General features: G+C 36.9%; 1 protein-coding gene across 3 annotated transcripts in view; it reads right to left on the bottom strand.

Moving 5' to 3' along the window:
- LOC122811344 (zinc metalloproteinase-disintegrin-like batroxstatin-2) overlaps window positions 1-18,025 on the bottom strand; it is a 576,382-nt gene that overhangs the window by 42,524 nt on the left and 515,833 nt on the right. For 2 of the 3 annotated variants that reach the window (XM_044083121.1, XM_044083122.1), the window contains exon 22: window positions 13,985-14,026. The exons of the other annotated variant lie outside the window; for it this stretch is intronic. In XM_044083121.1, coding sequence (XP_043939056.1) covers window positions 13,985-14,026 — 42 coding nt within the window. The remainder of the gene's footprint in view (window positions 1-13,984; window positions 14,027-18,025) is intronic. 3 annotated transcript variants of the gene reach the window in all.

The following is an 18,025-nucleotide window of genomic DNA, read 5'->3' as shown; positions in this document are numbered from 1 at the left end:
TTTGTGTATCAGATAAACCCATCAAAGACATCAGCCATTTTTATGGGACACCTAGAAACATTATCTGGTTACGATACCTCAGTTAACAAATTAAAATAAATAAATAATAATTAAGTGACTTGTTCCAAATCCCACCAATGAAAACACAGACTGAGGGGCTCAGACCCAGGACTACTGCATTAATAGGTCATATCCTTAATTCTATGTCATCAAACTTCAAAACTGCACAACATATACATACATTTACTCAGTATATATATGCCTTCCCTTCTACTACAATCCATCAGTGTGATCCTGCCACCCAGTCACATCTAATATCATTTCCACCTCAGCAGTCTTTGAGTTTAACAAATCCTTGCTCTTTCTACAACCCCCTCCAAATACAGCCAATAAGATGCAAAATTAATTCATCACCTTTTAGCTGTAGTGATGAGAAACATGTTATAAAGTAAGTCTGTTGGAGTACAATGATATTGATTCTGCCATTTCTAACTGAAAAAGCACCAAACCTTCTTTCTCCCCAACCTTAATGTTTCGGTCAGTCTCTGTGGTTATGTCCTAAATCTTGACCATCGCTAGACTGATGCTTAGCATTAACAAATAAAATCTGGCTGAAATGGTGAAAACTCTTTAAAACAATAATTACTTTTCTTTGAGAGTGAATGATATCAAGGGTGGGAAAGCTTTACAAATGGATTCTTATTCATTATTCCATATCTAAAATATTATTTGCAAATGCATGTAGATGATTTCTAAATGTCTTACTAAAGAATTTATAAAGATTTTTTAAATTAAAATGGTACAAATTATTTACAGATGTCCAGACTTAAAAAAAAAGAAAAAAAAAATCTTAGAGATCACACATCTGGAAAAATACATGCTCTTTATCGTGAACATTTGTGATCTCGATTTAGAATACTAAAGGTGTGCAAAATATGAGAGGATATTCCTCCAACATGTAGTTTTGCAGAGTGTTTGACTCTTATAAAAACATTATTTCAAATTTAGCGTCATTTTTGCTTTTTAGCAGCTAGATTTTTTTCTGTTTTATATATATATTTTTAATTTTTTTGTTTACTCTTTCAGTGTTCAGTTTCATGATATGGGATTATGAAGTGGTAACCAGTCAGTGACTTAATATACAATGGGACACTTAAGCATTCTCTTCTTTCCATGTTTTCTTTTTAACTTCAGCTTATGAAGAAACCTCTTCCTCCCCTTAATTTTTATCACTTAACTTTGCTTCACATGAATCTTCCCTATCCTGTGATAACATTGAAAGACAAAAACAAAAACTAAACCTGATAAACGGAAAGGCGTAACGAGTCCAGGAACCTCACAAAAATGCCAGGAATAAAATCCACAAGATAAATCCACATGAACAAACTTTATTCGAAATCGTTTTCGCCTCCGTAACCACAGAAGCTTCATCAGACAAGAAGAAAAAGGCGCCAAGTGTGTTAAATTTAAAACATTTTAGCCAAGAAAATGATGTCATATCCTTAGAAACAAATTGAAACAAATTGAAACAATTAAAAGTTACTTAAAGCCATATGTCTTCACCCAAGAAAAAACAATATGTCATTAACTGAAAAGTATATACATATAAAAATATAAAAATATATGCACTAACTAGCAACCGGTTAAGAAATATATAATTTCTAATAGCTATGTATGTATGAAATAACACGATTAAGTGAACTTAAGGAAATATAAGAACAACACATCCTAACAATATTACACCCAATCCTAAAATATGATGAGTATAAAAGGTTATATGTAAAAAACGTGCTGAAGCACGAAAATGCTTGCCTTATTTAAACTTAAAAAGTATAAATTTCATATGAAGGCAAATCTTAGAAAACCATAAACGATCTTACAAGTAATAAAAATGTTAACAAGAGCAAACACACTAATTACCTCAGGTAACTTCTATATTTTAAAACTACAGAAATATTGCATGCATCATTCAACCCAGGGACAGAAAAGGCATCTAATAAAAGTTGCCATTCTAATTCTTTTATTTCAAGTAAGAGCGGTTGCGGCCCACCCCTAATACCCACATTAACAAGGTCAATGCCCATGAAATGGAAACTATGTCCCACATGATTTATAATATGTTTAGAAAGGGCGTTGTCACCTTTTTTGTTTTTAATAGCATAATTATGTTGGTAAATACGGTCTCGTAATCTACGATCCGTCTTACCAACATAAAATGCAGGGCAACAGTTACAAAGGGCTAAATAGACCACTGATTTAGTGTTACAAGTGATCTTATGTTTGATAATGTATTTCTCACCATTAATGGTGAAGGAACTCCCAACCTTCAGGAGCCTACACCAATTGCAAGCCCCACAGGTAAAGGTGCCAGTTTGTCTCGATGGGGGATGGGAGGATTCCCTTGTTTGCAAAAGTTCTTTTAAGTTGCTTCCCCTCTTAAACATGAAAGAGGGTTGTGGTCCCAAAATCTCTGATAAATAGGCATTATTTAAGATGAAATGCCAATTTTTCTTGACAATGGAACAAATACCATTGACATGTCTATTATATGTGATGACTAGGCTAGTCTTAAAGTCGCGGCAGGGCAAGTTTTGAGGAGTTACTAGCTCTCCAAGTTCATGTTGGTCCAGTTTAGGTTCCAAAGGCGATGCACAACCCAAGAGCTCCGAACAGCATGTAGTGATCTGTTCACTACACTGGAGGAGAAGAGGTTGATAAACCCCATTCTCTCTCTTCAAAGAAACCTCTTCAATTAAGCTGTCTATTAGCTCTATTGGGTATCCCCTATTAAGAAACATGGCCTTAAGTGTAGAACACTCAAGTTCAAAGGCCTCGGAGGTATTACACATACGGACAGCTCTAACTAACTGTCCTTTGACAATCAACCTTCTCTGTTTCCGAGGATGGTTGCTATCAAAATGTAGGAAAGCATTACAATAAGTAGGCTTCCTAAAAATGCTGGACAAGTATCGATGATTGCTAGTATCTTTAACCAGTTTAACATCAAGGTAATCAATTTCATTGGTCGAGAAGTGGTATGTAAATTTTAAGAATGTGGATGATTCATTCATATAATTGATTAAATCAACAACAGCATCTTCACCTCCTTGAAAGAGCACAAACACATCGTCTAAGAACCGTGTGTAAAATTTGATGGACTCTTTATATGTAGGGTTGTTCAAAAGAAAAGTGTTCTCCCAATAGGCAACAACTAGATTTGCCACGCTGCCACCACAAGGGGAGCCCATGGCAATCCCTCTTTTCTGTAAATAATAACAGTTATTGAAAATGAAAAAGTTTGAGGACAAAATAATGTCCAAAAGAAGTGTGACAACAGCAATCTCATCATTCGGGGCTTTTAAATATGTCAACATTAACTCCACCCATTCAACCGCCTCTTGGTGTGGTATGGAAGTATACAAATCCACCACATCTATTGTTAAAAAATTATAAGACGGATCGAATGGGATGTTGTTTATAGATTTAAGGAAGGACCAAGAATCTTTACAAATTTGAGGTATTAAACTAAGGTGTTTAGAAATAATATGGTCCACAACTCTTGCACAAGGGTGGGTGATTGAGCATCTCCCGTCAACCAAAGCACGCATTGGTGGATTTGATAAGTTTTTATGAATTTTAGGGATCCCAAACATAACTGGGACCCTAGGGAAAGAGATGTTTATAAAATTAAAGGTGTCAATATCAATCCTACCATCAATAAACAGGTCTCTAAAATAACCTTTAATCCTGTTATATTGACCTGACATCTCGTTTAATGATGAGGTGTCATAGGCGGGAGAGTTCAATACTGTTAACATTCTTTCGTTATAGTCATCTTTATCAAAAATGACTAAACCTCCACCCTTGTCAGGTTTAATAACCCTGATGGGCATGTCATGTAGATTTTTCAAAGCAGTTCTTTGATCGCAAGAGATGTTACACTTTTTATCAAACCATTTAACATTTTCAAAAAACTGTCTTAAATCTAATTCACAAGCACACTCAAAGGTGTGCAAGGTCGAATGCAAGGGAGGGTTGAAAACACTCCGCATCTTAAATAAAGGTCTATCCCCAGTTAAGTCACCTTGGAACAACACCTTAAGATTTAAACTACGTACAAAACATTTAAAGTCCATTAAGAGCTTGGGCAGGTGAATCTTCTGATCAGGGACAAAAGAGAGTCCAAACGCCAACAATTCAATCAAGTCACTTTCAATGTTAAAGTTTGAAAAATTATAGACATTAAAGTCACCCTTGATATTAGTCAAGATGGTTGGTACAAGGGAAGGTACTTCAGCACACCCATAAGTGGGTTCTATTTGGACTTGTTCTTGTTGTATTGCCGCTGGTAATTCTTGCGTCCTAAAAAAGGCTTCTGTTGGCCTCTGTAATTAGGACGATTACCCTGGTCATTATAATTGTCTCTGATCCTGCTGCTCCTTCTTGGTTCTTGAGACGAGGGGCCATCGTCCCTAATGTCAGAGTCATAGTCATCCCCATCTGGGGCAACATCACCATCAAAAGGTGCTACCCCTCTGTCATTGGCGTTTTTATTGTACACATCAGGCATATTGTTATTTCTGTTGATAGTCTTATACAAGTTTGGATAGGCAAGACAGTTAGAGTACGCTTGCCTGTCTCTGGCCAATTTTTTGGATTTATTAGATTTAGGTTTAATCAACAGTGCGTCGATACTCTGAAAGATACGATTGTAATCATATTTGTATCTCACAAAGTTAATGTCTGTCTTAATTTTCTCATCAAGTTCGCTAGTTTCGGCCAACAAAATCTCAACGTGCCTTGAATAATGTTTCACCATTAAATCCAATAAATCTAAACCCTGTTTATTGAAAAGACTGGTAAGGTCATCAATAAATGCAGCATCTTGAAATAGCCCAGTAGGGGCAAACGAGCTCCTCAAGCCCTTAGGAATAATTTTCTCTTTAATGCATTGTTTAAAATAGGAAACCTCTAGTTGTAGTTTCCTTATTTTTAATATTTTTTCATCAAGGACTTTGAGATTAGCAGCAATGTTATCTGTAGTATTACCTGAAGGAGTAATTCCCGAAGCCGGTGGACCCGATGGGAAAGAAGAGCCAAAGTCAAATACATCAAGGTTTCCTGCCCATTCAGAAAGTGAGGGCACACCAATAAGCCCAGGGTTATTATTAAAGCTGCTGTTCGCTCCGTTAGGAATAGTGTTCTGATCAACACACCCAGCCCTGTTGGCAACAAGTTGGCCGCTGTTATAATTCTCTTTAAAGCCTGTCAATACTCGAATCCTACTGCCAGGAGAAGCCTGTGTAGTAATAGAACTCGCAGTTATAGGAAGAGAACGCTGGGGTTGACCTGGTTGCATGGAATCTGATTGTCCGCTCACCGAGCCGTTGTAATTAAAAGCTGGTAAGTTAAAATTCACATTCCGTGACACTGGCGCTCCGTTAGTTTCAATCCTGTCCAGGCGCGTGTTTAATGCATCAAGCTGTTGAGTCAATAAAAGCAAAAGTGTATCAGTACTCTTTGGTTCATCGGTAGAGAGTCCGTTACTAGACCCAAAGAGAACAGGTGTCCTGGGACTCGTAGGAACGCTGACTGACATACTAGTGAAAAACAAAAACAAAAACTAAACCTGATAAACGGAAAGGCGTAACGAGTCCAGGAACCTCACAAAAATGCCAGGAATAAAATCCACAAGATAAATCCACATGAACGAACTTTATTCGAAATCGTTTTCGCCTCCGTAACCACAGAAGCTTCATCAGACAAGAAGAAAAAGGCGCCAAGTGTGTTAAATTTAAAACATTTTAACCAAGAAAATGATGTCATATCCTTAGAAACAAATTGAAACAAATTGAAACAATTAAAAGTTACTTAAAGCCATATGTCTTCCCCCAAGAAAAAACAATATGTCATTAACTGAAAAGTATATACATATAAAAATATAAAAATATATGCACTAACTAGCAACCGGTTAAGAAATATATAATTTCTAATAGCTATGTATGTATGAAATAACACGATTAAGTGAACTTAAGGAAATATAAGAACAACACATCCTAACAATATTACACCCAATCCTAAAATATGATGAGTACACCTTTGAGTGTGCTTGTGAATTAGATTTAAGACAGTTTTTTGAAAATGTTAAATGGTTTGATAAAAAGTGTAACATCTCTTGCGATCAAAGAACTGCTTTGAAAAATCTACGTGACATGCCCATCAGGGTTATTAAACCTGACAAGGGTGGAGGTTTAGTCATTTTTGATAAAGATGACTATAACGAAAGAATGTTAACAGTATTGAACTCTCCCGCCTATGACACCTCATCGTTAAACGAGATGTCAGGTCAATATAACAGGATTAAAGGTTATTTTAGAGACCTGTTTATTGATGGTAGGATTGATATTGACACCTTTAATTTTATAAACATCTCTTTCCCTAGGGTCCCAGTTATGTTTGGGATCCCTAAAATTCATAAAAACTTATCAAATCCACCAATGCGTGCTTTGGTTGACGGGAGATGCTCAATCACCCACCCTTGTGCAAGAGTTGTGGACCATATTATTTCTAAACACCTTAGTTTAATACCTCAAATTTGTAAAGATTCTTGGTCCTTCCTTAAATCTATAAACAACATCCCATTCGATCCGTCTTATAATTTTTTAACAATAGATGTGGTGGATTTGTATACTTCCATACCACACCAAGAGGCGGTTGAATGGGTAGAGTTAATGTTGACATATTTAAAAGCCCCGAATGATGAGATTGCTGTTGTCACACTTCTTTTGGACATTATTTTGTCCTCAAACTTTTTCATTTTCAATAACTGTTATTATTTACAGAAAAGAGGGATTGCCATGGGCTCCCCTTGTGGTGGCAGCGTGGCAAATCTAGTTGTTGCCTATTGGGAGAACACTTTTCTTTTGAACAACCCTACATATAAAGAGTCCATCAAATTTTACACACGGTTCTTAGACGATGTGTTTGTGCTCTTAGGAGGTGAAGATGCTGATGTTGATTTAATCAATTATATGAATGAATCATCCACATTCTTAAAATTTACATACCACTTCTCGACCAATGAAATTGATTACCTTGATGTTAAACTGGTTAAAGATACTAGCAATCATCGATACTTGTCCAGCATTTTTAGGAAGCCTACTTATTGTAATGCTTTCCTACATTTTGATAGCAACCATCCTCGGAAACAGAGGAGGTCGATTGTCAAAGGACAGTTAGTTAGAGCTGTCCGTATGTGTAATACCTCCGAGGCCTTTGAACTTGAGTGTTCTACACTTAAGGCCATGTTTCTTAATAGGGGATACCCAATAGAGCTAATAGACAGCTTAATTGAAGAGGTTTCTTTGAAGAGAGAGAATGGAGTTTATCAACCTCTTCTCCTCCAGTGTAGTGAACAGATCACTACATGCTGTTCAGAGCTCTTGGGTTGTGCATCGCCTTTGGAACCTAAACTGGACCAACATGAACTTGGAGAGCTAGTAACTCCTCAAAACTTGCCCTGCCGCGACTTTAAGACTAGCCTAGTCATCACATATAATAGACATGTCAATGGTATTTGTTCCATTGTCAAGAAAAATTGGCATTTCATCTTAAATAATGCCTATTTATCAGAAATTTTGGGACCACAACCCTCTTTCGTGTTTAAGAGGGGAAGCAACTTAAAAGAACTTTTGCAAACAAGGGAATCCTCCCATCCCCCATCGAGACAAACTGGCACCTTTACCTGTGGGGCTTGCAATTGGTGTAGGCTCCTGAAGGTTGGGAGTTCCTTCACCATTAATGGTGAGAAATACATTATCAAACATAAGATCACTTGTAACACTAAATCAGTGGTCTATTTAGCCCTTTGTAACTGTTGCCCTGCATTTTATGTTGGTAAGACGGATCGTAGATTACGAGACCGTATTTTCCAACATAATTATGCTATTAAAAACAAAAAAGGTGACAACGCCCTTTCTAAACATATTATAAATCATGTGGGACATAGTTTCCATTTCATGGGCATAGACCTTGTTAATGTGGGTATTAGGGGTGGGCCGCAACCGCTCTTACTTGAAATAAAAGAATTAGAATGGCAACTTTTATTAGATGCCTTTTCTGTCCCTGGGTTGAATGATGTATGCAATATTTCTGTAGTTTTAAAATATAGAAGTTACCTGAGGTAATTAGTGTGTTTGCTCTTGTTAACATTTTTATTACTTGTAAGATCATTTATGGTTTTCTAAGATTTGCCTTCATATGAAATTTATACTTTTTAAGTTTAAATAAGGCAAGCATTTTCGTGCTTCAGCACGTTTTTACATATAACCTTTTTATACTCATCATATTTTAGGATTGGGTGTAATATTGTTAGGATGTGTTGTTCTTATATTTCCTTAAGTTCACTTAATCGTGTTATTTCATACATACATAGCTATTAGAAATTATATATTTCTTAACCGGTTGCTAGTTAGTGCATATATTTTTATATTTTTATATGTATATACTTTTCAGTTAATGACATATTGTTTTTTCTTGGGAGAAGACATATGGCTTTAAGTAACTTTTAATTGTTTCAATTTGTTTCAATTTGTTTCTAAGGATATGACATCATTTTCTTGGCTAAAATGTTTTAAATTTAACACACTTGGCGCCTTTTTCTTCTTGTCTGATGAAGCTTCTGTGGTTACGGAGGCGAAAACGATTTCGAATAAAGTTCGTTCATGTGGATTTATCTTGTGGATTTTATTCCTGGCATTTTTGTGAGGTTCCTGGACTCGTTACGCCTTTCCGTTTATAACATTGAAAGAGATAATACCTGCTTTTAACATGTCTGCATGCAGCTGCCTTTTTCTTAAATCTTTTACAAGAACAAGTGAATACAAAAATAGTGTTATCTTCTTATTGTGAAGTTTCTTTAGTTGGACTGATCACCCAGTATTACATTAACTTTCGTTTTTGTTGTTTAATCTGTAGCTGTTTTGGTGAATATTTCATTTCCCCCCCTTCCATGTTTCTGCCATGTTCTACCACTTTGCTGTTAGCATACCTTTTAAAGAACCAACTTATCCATTTTGTTGTTCATTTTTTTCTTTAAGAAACCATACCTTTTTAAACAAAATTGATACTATTACTCCATTCAAAAATACACTAAATGCTATAGTTTGTCGTATTATGTCTATATTTCTCAGTGTCTAAGAATTTAATTTCATCATACTATAAACTAATATGACTATTTTCTCAACATTTGAGGCATCTTTTTCTCTGGGTAGGACAATATAACATAATATAAAATTACCATCAGAAGGCTACATAAGAGGTATATAATGTTGCCACTAGCACGCAACAGCTGCCTCTCTCTTTTTTCCCTCCTCTTACAGCAGATTTTCTAAGCTTGTTTTTTTGTTCTTCTTCTTTTTTTTTGGATAAAGTCTACCCTGCCATCGATTTTGATACCTTCTTTGGTTATTCATCCTTCACATCTACCACTTTCTCAGGGAAGAATGCTTCATAATATCCAGGTTGGAGTAAGTTCCTTCCTGCCCATCATGCACTAGCTTTTTAATACTATTTCATATACCTATAACTGGCTGGTGCACTCATATTATGGCTTCCAGTTCTACTTCTGTCTTGTGAAATGGTTGGATACAATAATATAAGTTTTGCCCTTGTTCTTGTCATTTCACACTGCACCTTATAGTTCTTGTTTTCTGTAATAATAACTACAGCTCATTCTCCTGCTCCAAGTTTTTAGTTCACCCTGTAAGTGTATGTTTCAGTCCTGATTTATCTTTCCCCAGGTACATCACAATGCACTAGAAAGGGTAGAGGCAGAGCTGTCATCTCTCAGCTTGTCTGTCCTTATCAATACCATCAAGAGACTACGATATTTATACCCTTGTATTTCCATCATATAGTAGCTCCTTGTTGTTTCTGTAATCTAAAAAAATCTAATCCATTTTTAGATCAGAGATGAACACATCAACTAGGGTGTGAACCAATACTCATCTTCCTGTGGATAATTATTTAATGTATGAAACATAATACTATCCTAGTTTCTAATCAGTACATCAGGCTTGTACTGGACTGGCTCAGACTGATCAAGATTTTCACTTTAGCTTCCATGTCTTCAAACCACAAACTCATCAGAAACAATATGTGATGCCTTCAACAGGCTAAACCTCTTGATTAACCATATAGCTCTGTTTTTTTAATGACTATATTGTTATTCCTAAGCAACACAGTTGTTATTTCCAATGACAGAGGGAAAGGATTAATAGTAAAACAATACAAAAGTGAAATATAAATTAGGCTGCAGTACTTCTCTCCAACCTCTTCTTAAACCAAGAACAGATGCCCACTAAATTTTCATAAGTCACATGAATTAATGAAAATATAACTTTACTAATTACTTACAGTAATGCCCTTCATCACAGATGACTGAGATCGAAACATATCTAAATGAGTTCTGTAGCTTAATCATGGTGCATGTATATGGGAGGAGATGAGTTCATTGTTGGACAGTCCTCTTTCATTCTCAGCATCTGATCTCCTACCCTTTCACTCTCCCAGGCCTTCTGTTCTTGTTTCCTCAATTACTACATTACTATTATCTTTCCCTCTCCCCTTTGCTTCTTTGGGTATATGTTTTGAAGTTACTCAAGTACATGAATTACACGTTCCATCTGACTGCAAGTAATCAAAAGCTTTGGCGAACTATTTGTAGTTCAGAAACCTTAAATGTATGACCAAACCATCTGATCTTCTGTGCCAGGCACTGTAGTATTTTCACTGTTATAATTCATTTTATTTAATGCAGCACAGAAAACTCAAAGTCTATTATATCAAATTCAGCTACGTCAGTTAAGGCTTCTGCATTTTTATCCCTTGCACATTATAAAAGCACAAGAAGTACTTCAGATATGCTTTTATTATTGCTCAGACACATATATGATTTCTTACAATACAAACTACACATTTGTTAATGAAGTCAGAATTAACTTCGGGTCATTAATATTGCATGGTCCTTATTGAATACTTTATCCTTCTCTGCTATTAAAGCAGAAATTGTTTTTTTCTGGCTCATGTGCTCCCCCTACTGAAAAACAGTAGGTGAAACAGTGTCCAGCTCAGATGTCTCTTATGAGCTGTAAATAGTGTCCTAGTTCACAATTAAATGCATTTGGACTGGATCAGTGAATGTATGTGGTCACCAGATAAATAAACATAAATAAAATGCAAGCCCTTGAGTTTCTTCTCCCTAATTTTCTCCTGAACCACTAACTAGTATCTACCTAGTCCATGTAATCCAACTCTGCTTGTTCTGCAGTTTATTGCTAATGCTGGTAGCACCTCTTCAACTGTCAAGAGTTGCACAACTGGTTACCAACTGAACTGTGCCAATAGTGTTGCTGTTTTGTAAGCATGGAAACCACAACACACCTGCAAATACACACAGCAACAAGTATAAGAAAATCCACAGTGGAAATGAGTGGTACCCTCCTGTTTACATTGAAATCTTTTTATTAATTGTATTCTTCCATGGTCTGTAATGGATTGATAGGTGACAATTTATAATATTGTGTGATCCTCTCTCTTCATTGAATGCTGTTATGTTATAACCTGTAAATCTTCGCTCTTAAAATTAATTTTTTTCCCAACAATGTCTTGAAGGAGTACCTCCCTCATTATATATTAGCACTCACCAGTAACTGATACGTACTATACAGGGTGCTTTTCATACAGTTTTAAAGTGAGCATCTTTATCTGTTATTCTGCACCAGTGCAAAGGTCCCAACTAAAGGCACTTGTGAAGATCCAGGTAAACCAGAACCAGGCAGAATTGTCACATTTATTCATAAACTTAAAAACACATAAAAGCTTAACTGATTCACTGCATTTTTGTCCCAGCAAGACTTCATCAGATGAGTGCTTAAGCCTACTAACACTGTTTAAATACTTTTCCCATAATGCTTAATCAATTAATGCAAATTCCATTAATTACCATTGATTACTAAATTAAAACAAACTGAAATCATACACACATATTACCTAAAACCACTAAAAATGTTTGTTAATGAATATAAAATACATAAAAACATAAAAAAAATGTTAAATTTGTAAAATTATTGTTAAAAGCTTTGTAAAACATTCTAAAATGTTAAATCCACTTAAAAATGTAAGGAGAGAGAAATATCCCATACAAAGAAGTATACTGGCAACTCATTTTGGAAGCTAATACAGCACCTGGCTTGAATGAAATTGTTTCCCTAGCCCCAGTTTTAAAGCTAAGGGCAGCAAAGTTGTAATGAGTCATCTCCTGTAAAGTTTATATATGTTTTATATATTTTTGTATACTTTAGAGTGTTTTAACAGTGTAAATTAATGGAAAACTTTCATTATGACTTTTGGACATTAGATGGCACACTTCTTTTGGGGATTGGTGCAAGGCTGCCTGCCTTTTTGAGGCCATTTTGGGAGTGGCTGGTTGCCTCCTGTGACAGCTGAACCCTGGACTTGGTTTTTGTGGGGTGAACACCTTGACCATTAGGCCAATCTCTCTCCTTACATTTTTTAAGTGCATTTAACATTTTAGAATGTTTTACAAAGCTTTTAGCAATGTTTTCATATTTTTAACATATTTAACAATTTTTATGTTTTTTTATATTCTCTAACAAACATTTTAGTGGTTTTATGTAATATGTTTGTATGATTTCAAATTGTTTTAATTTAGTAATCAATGGTAATTAATGGAATTTGCATTAATTGATTAAGCATTATGGGAAAAGTATTTAAACAGTGTTAGAAGGTTTAAGCACTCATCTGATGAAGTCTTGCTGGGACGAAAACGCGGTGAATCAGTTAAGTGTTTATGTGTTTTAAGTTTATGAATGAAAGCGGCAATTCTACCTGGTTCTGGTTTGCCTGGTACTTCACAAGTGCCTTTAGTTGGTTCATGGTTACTACACTTTATATAGGTTGGCACTGTACTGTCCTCAGTTTACTTTTTGGACCAGTTCAAAGGTCATATAATTCTGTTTAGGTATACTGCAGTAGAATGTATAGAAGATGTTTAGTTACTGTAGATCAATAGGTGTGTATATACCTTTAAGAAGCTATCCAAGGGCTTGCACAAGTGTATAAATACTGAGTACATGCAAGTCTGACTGCCATTTCCTAGTTAGCTGTTGAGATGTACGCATGTATGTAAGGTCTGTCTGTTAACTAGTTTGTTTGTATTTAATGATGCTGCTATCCATCCTGATGCGTTGGCATGAATTAAATCATATGAACGAGTGACGTTACCATAGGAGCCAAACTTGTGAGGGTGAAGATTTAACTTGCTGTGATATTCAGTATAACCTCAGTACTTGGATGAGCTAATAAACAGATCAAGAACTAATAGGTAAATAATCCCTTAATGCAAAAGTACATGGCCAGCTAGATTTTCTACCAGCCTTATAGCCTTCATTTGATCAGGAGACCATGCTCCATGCTTTATTTGACAACACACACACACACACACACACACACACACACACACACACACACACACACACACACAGACACACACACACACACACAGCCCAGACAGAGAAGTAGAATTTAGTAAATTTAGTACAGTCATAGACACTGCATGGTTTTCTCTGTGGTAACCACATCCTAAAGTCCACATACAGCAAGGGGGAGAAGGGGAGACCTGTCATTCTATGATAATGAATAGTACCAGAATAAAATAACAGCACACACAGTACAGAATATTCTATATGTAACTATGTAGAACATTGAGATTATGACACTCATAGGCATATGGCTTTCCAATGATACCATGACCTTCACACTAGGTATAGGAAATGCTGTCAACTTGGTAGCAGACTTGCACTGTCCTGCAAAACAGTTTATAAATATTCTCATGGTCTGGGACTTGGAGGTATAAATATGCTTACAGGAGCCACAAAATAAAACAGATGCATTGGGACCTTACCTGGTTTTGCCCTTGTGGAAGCAAAGGCTTTCTGGCAGGTGCCTACAATAAATTTATCAGAAAGATAAGATATTAGATAGAAAGTTAACATAACAACTGTTTCACTTTTTATTTTGAGTCAGGAAAAAGCCATATCCTATTAATTATTTGACCTACAGGGTTCTGAAATAGCTGAAGCAAAAAATGTGTTTTAAAATCATCTTGATAAGCTGTTTAAAGGAACAGTGGCTACTGGATAGCCATAAGTGAGCTGCAATATTTTGAAAGTATGAAAATATATTTTACAGAATTATAACAATGCGCAGGCGTGCACTCGCATGTGTGTGTGTGTGTGTGTGTGTGTGTGTGTGTGTGTGTGTGTGTGTGTCTTCATCGACAGTCACAAAATCCATAAGCACTGGCTGTAGGGCTCTGGCACACTGGTTTACTAATATCTTGATTCATAGGTCATATAGTATTCTAATCCTCTGGACTATAAGACATATTTGGTGATGTCATGGCAGAAATACTTACGTAAGTGATGAAATATGACAGGATGTGTATTTTACAGATGCTTTCCAGATGATCTGTATGCTTTGCATTTGCAGAGATCATGTATTCCATATACGGTGTACCGGTATCTTATTCAGCTTTGACATTTTTAACATTACATACAAGTAAGAGAACACATTTTTTGTTTGAGAATGTATAACTAAATGGACCCCACCTTCCAGTAAAAGTGACATACAAAGTGACGACTGTATACAAAAAGTATCTTATAGCAATCGTATCTTTGATTTTGGAGCTAGCCTGACACCACCCTATAGCTTATTTCATCTTGGGTAATGGTCTGGCAGTTTTGCAGATATTGATCTTAATGCATTTCCACCATATAGTTACTTGGGCCCTTTGCTTATATGGAGTAATATAGCACAGACAGAAGAAGCAAGAGTTACATATTTTACCTAGTCAGTATTTACCTAACAAAAAAGGCGGTGTAGCATGTTTTTGCAGAAGTGACTGGTAACAGTAATGCAACATGCTGAAGAAATGTCAGGTCTGACGCAAAAGCTGCTGCTACCTTTTTAAATTCATATTAATTCTAATTTCTACTAAAAGTAAATTCATATTATAAAATATACACCAAAGTTGGTTCTTTAGGAAAAAGTTCAACAGAGAAGTGGCTGCTAATGCTAAATCTGTAATGGAATCCTAAATCCTGATAATTCTGCTGGGGGGAAGAGAGTGTCTGACTTTGTTGCTCATTGAAAATGCTAGTATGTAAATTACCTAATTGTATTATGTGTGACTTTCAGGCATAAAAACAATGTTCCAACAAAGCACTTAATTACTGAAGTGTTTAAATGAAATAAATGTCAATTATATTCAAATAAGTTGCAACATTTTTGAGTAGTATACTGTGGAGCTGTATACAAAACCATTTGAGTTAGTATATCTACATCTTCTTCTTCTTTCGGCTGCTCCCATCAGGGGTCGCAACAGCAGATCAACTGTTTTCATTTCTTCCTGTCCTCTGCATCTTGCTCTGTCACACCAACCACCTGCATGTCCTCTCTCACCACATCCATAAACCTTATCTTAGGCCTTCCTCTTTTCCTGTTACCTGGCAGCTTCATCCTTAGCATCTTTTCCCAATATATTCTGCATCCCTCCTCAGCACATGTCCAAACCAACATAATCTTGCCTCTCTGGCTTTGTCTCCAAACCTTCCAACCTGGGTTGACCCTCTAATATACTTATTCCTAATCCTGTAAATCCTTGTCACACCCAGTGCAAATCTTAACATCTTCAACTCTGCCACTTCAAGCTCTGACTCCTGCCTTTTTGTCAATGCCACTGTCTCCAAACCATATAACATAGCTGGTCTCACTACCCTCTTGTAGACCTTCCCTTTCACTCTTACTGGTACTTGTCTGTCACAAATCACTCCTGACACTCTTTTCCACCCACTCCATCCTGCCTGTACTCTCTTCTTCACCTCTCTTCCACACTCACCATTACTCTGGACTGTTGATCCCAAGTATTTAAACTCATCCACCTTCGCCACCTCTACTCCCTGCATCCTCACAATTCCTCTATCCTCCCTCTCATTCACACACATAAATTCTGTCTTAGTCCTGCTGACCTTAATTCCTCTTCTCTCTAGAGCATATCTCCACATCTCCAGCGTCTCCTTCACCTGTTCCCTACTCTCACTACATATCACAATGTCATCTGCAAACATCATAGTCCACGGGGACTCCTGTCTGATCTCATCTGTCAACCAGTCCATCACCATTACAAATAAGAAAGGGCTCAGAGATGAACCTTGATGTAATCCCACCTCCACCTTAAACGCATCCATCACTCCCACCGCAGACCTCACCGCTGTCACACTACCCTCATACATATCCTGTACCACTCTTACATACTTCTCTGACACTCCCGACTTCCTCATACGATACCACAACTCCTCTCTAGGCACCCTGTCATATGCTTTCTCTAAATCCACAAAGACACAATGGAACTTCTTCTGACATTCTCTGTACTTCTCCATCAACACTCTCAAAGCAAACATCGCATCTGTAGTGCTCTTTCCTGGCATGAAACCATACTGCTGATCACTAATCATCACCTCCCTTCTTAACCTAGCTTCCACTACTATTTCCCATAACTTCATGCTGTGACTGATCAGTTTAATCCCTCTACAGTTACTGCAGCTCTGCACATCACCCTTATTCTTAAAAATCAGTACCAAAACACTTTTTCTCCATTCCTCAGGCATCCTCTCACTTTCCAAGATTTTATTAAACAATCTAGTTAAAAACTCCACTGCCATTTCACCTAAACACCTCCATGCTTCCACAGGTATGTCATCTGGACCAACAGCCTTTCCGTTCTTCATCCTCTTCATAGCTATCCTTACTTCCTCCTTGCTAATCCACTGCACTTCATGATTCACTATCTGCACATCATCCAACCTTCTCTCCCTCTCATTCTCTTCATTCATCAGCCCCTCAAAGTACTCTTTACATCTGCTCAACACACTCTCCTTGCTTGTGAGTACATTTCCCTCATTATCCTTTATCACACTTACCTGCTGCACATCTTTACTAGCTTGGTCCTTCTGTCTAGCCAATTGGTACGGGTCCTTTTCTCCCTCCTTAGTGTCCAACCTTTTATACAACTCATCATACGCCTTATCCATACCCTTCACCACCTCTCTCTTTGCCAGGAACCTCATCTCCTTATACTCTTGTCTGCTTTCTTCATCTCTCTAACAATCCCACTTCTTCTTCGCCAACCTCTTTCTCTGTATACTCTCCTGTACTTCTTCATTACACCACCAGGTCTTATTGTCCTCCTTCCTCTGTCCAGATGTCACACCAAGCACCTTTTTAGCCATCTCTCTTACTAATTCTGTAGTTAGTATATCTACATAAACTCCACATATAGGGGTTGTGAAATCCCTCCTCTAGGCCAGTAATCAAGGAGCCTCAAACCTCACCACTGACACCAGTGGGGAATGTTCACTTAGAACAAAACTAGATACACACAGTATTTTCAGATGCAGCTCTTTGTACCAAGCATAATTTCCATTAAGAGCACACAGGGAGCACACTCTAGTCCTGGGGCTGGACTTCATCTCCAGACCCCAAATAAGATTCCACCTTTCTCTCTGCAGAAGTCAGTGCTCTGTTTCCCTGTTCCAAGTAGCTGACACACACACACTCTTTGAGATTTGATTTTCATACACACACACGTGGGAAAGGCTGGCACAGATTTACCTGCTATGCCACCTCCACCCAGAGTATAAGGTAGATTCACTGCCACCAACCAGCTAGTTTAAGGGTCTTACAAGGGTACCCAATTACTCTTAGTAAAATTAATAACTATCCAAATGGTAGTGTTAACCAATTGTCAAGACTTTCAGGGGCTTGATGCTACAGTGCCAGAAACAAATGCAAGTACTATTAAGGGTTAAAATATTTTCTAAAAGACCAGCCACAATGAAAGGTTTAGATGTATTTCATAATAAATAATAAAAAACACAAGAGAGAA

The sequence above is a fragment of the Protopterus annectens genome, chromosome 9.part0, assembly GCF_019279795.1.
Source record: "Protopterus annectens isolate FY-2018-M chromosome 9.part0, PAN1.0, whole genome shotgun sequence".
Lineage (NCBI taxonomy): Eukaryota > Metazoa > Chordata > Ceratodontiformes > Protopteridae > Protopterus > Protopterus annectens.
Note: the sequence above shows the minus strand (reverse complement) of the source record. Positions and strands in the feature narration are given on the sequence as shown.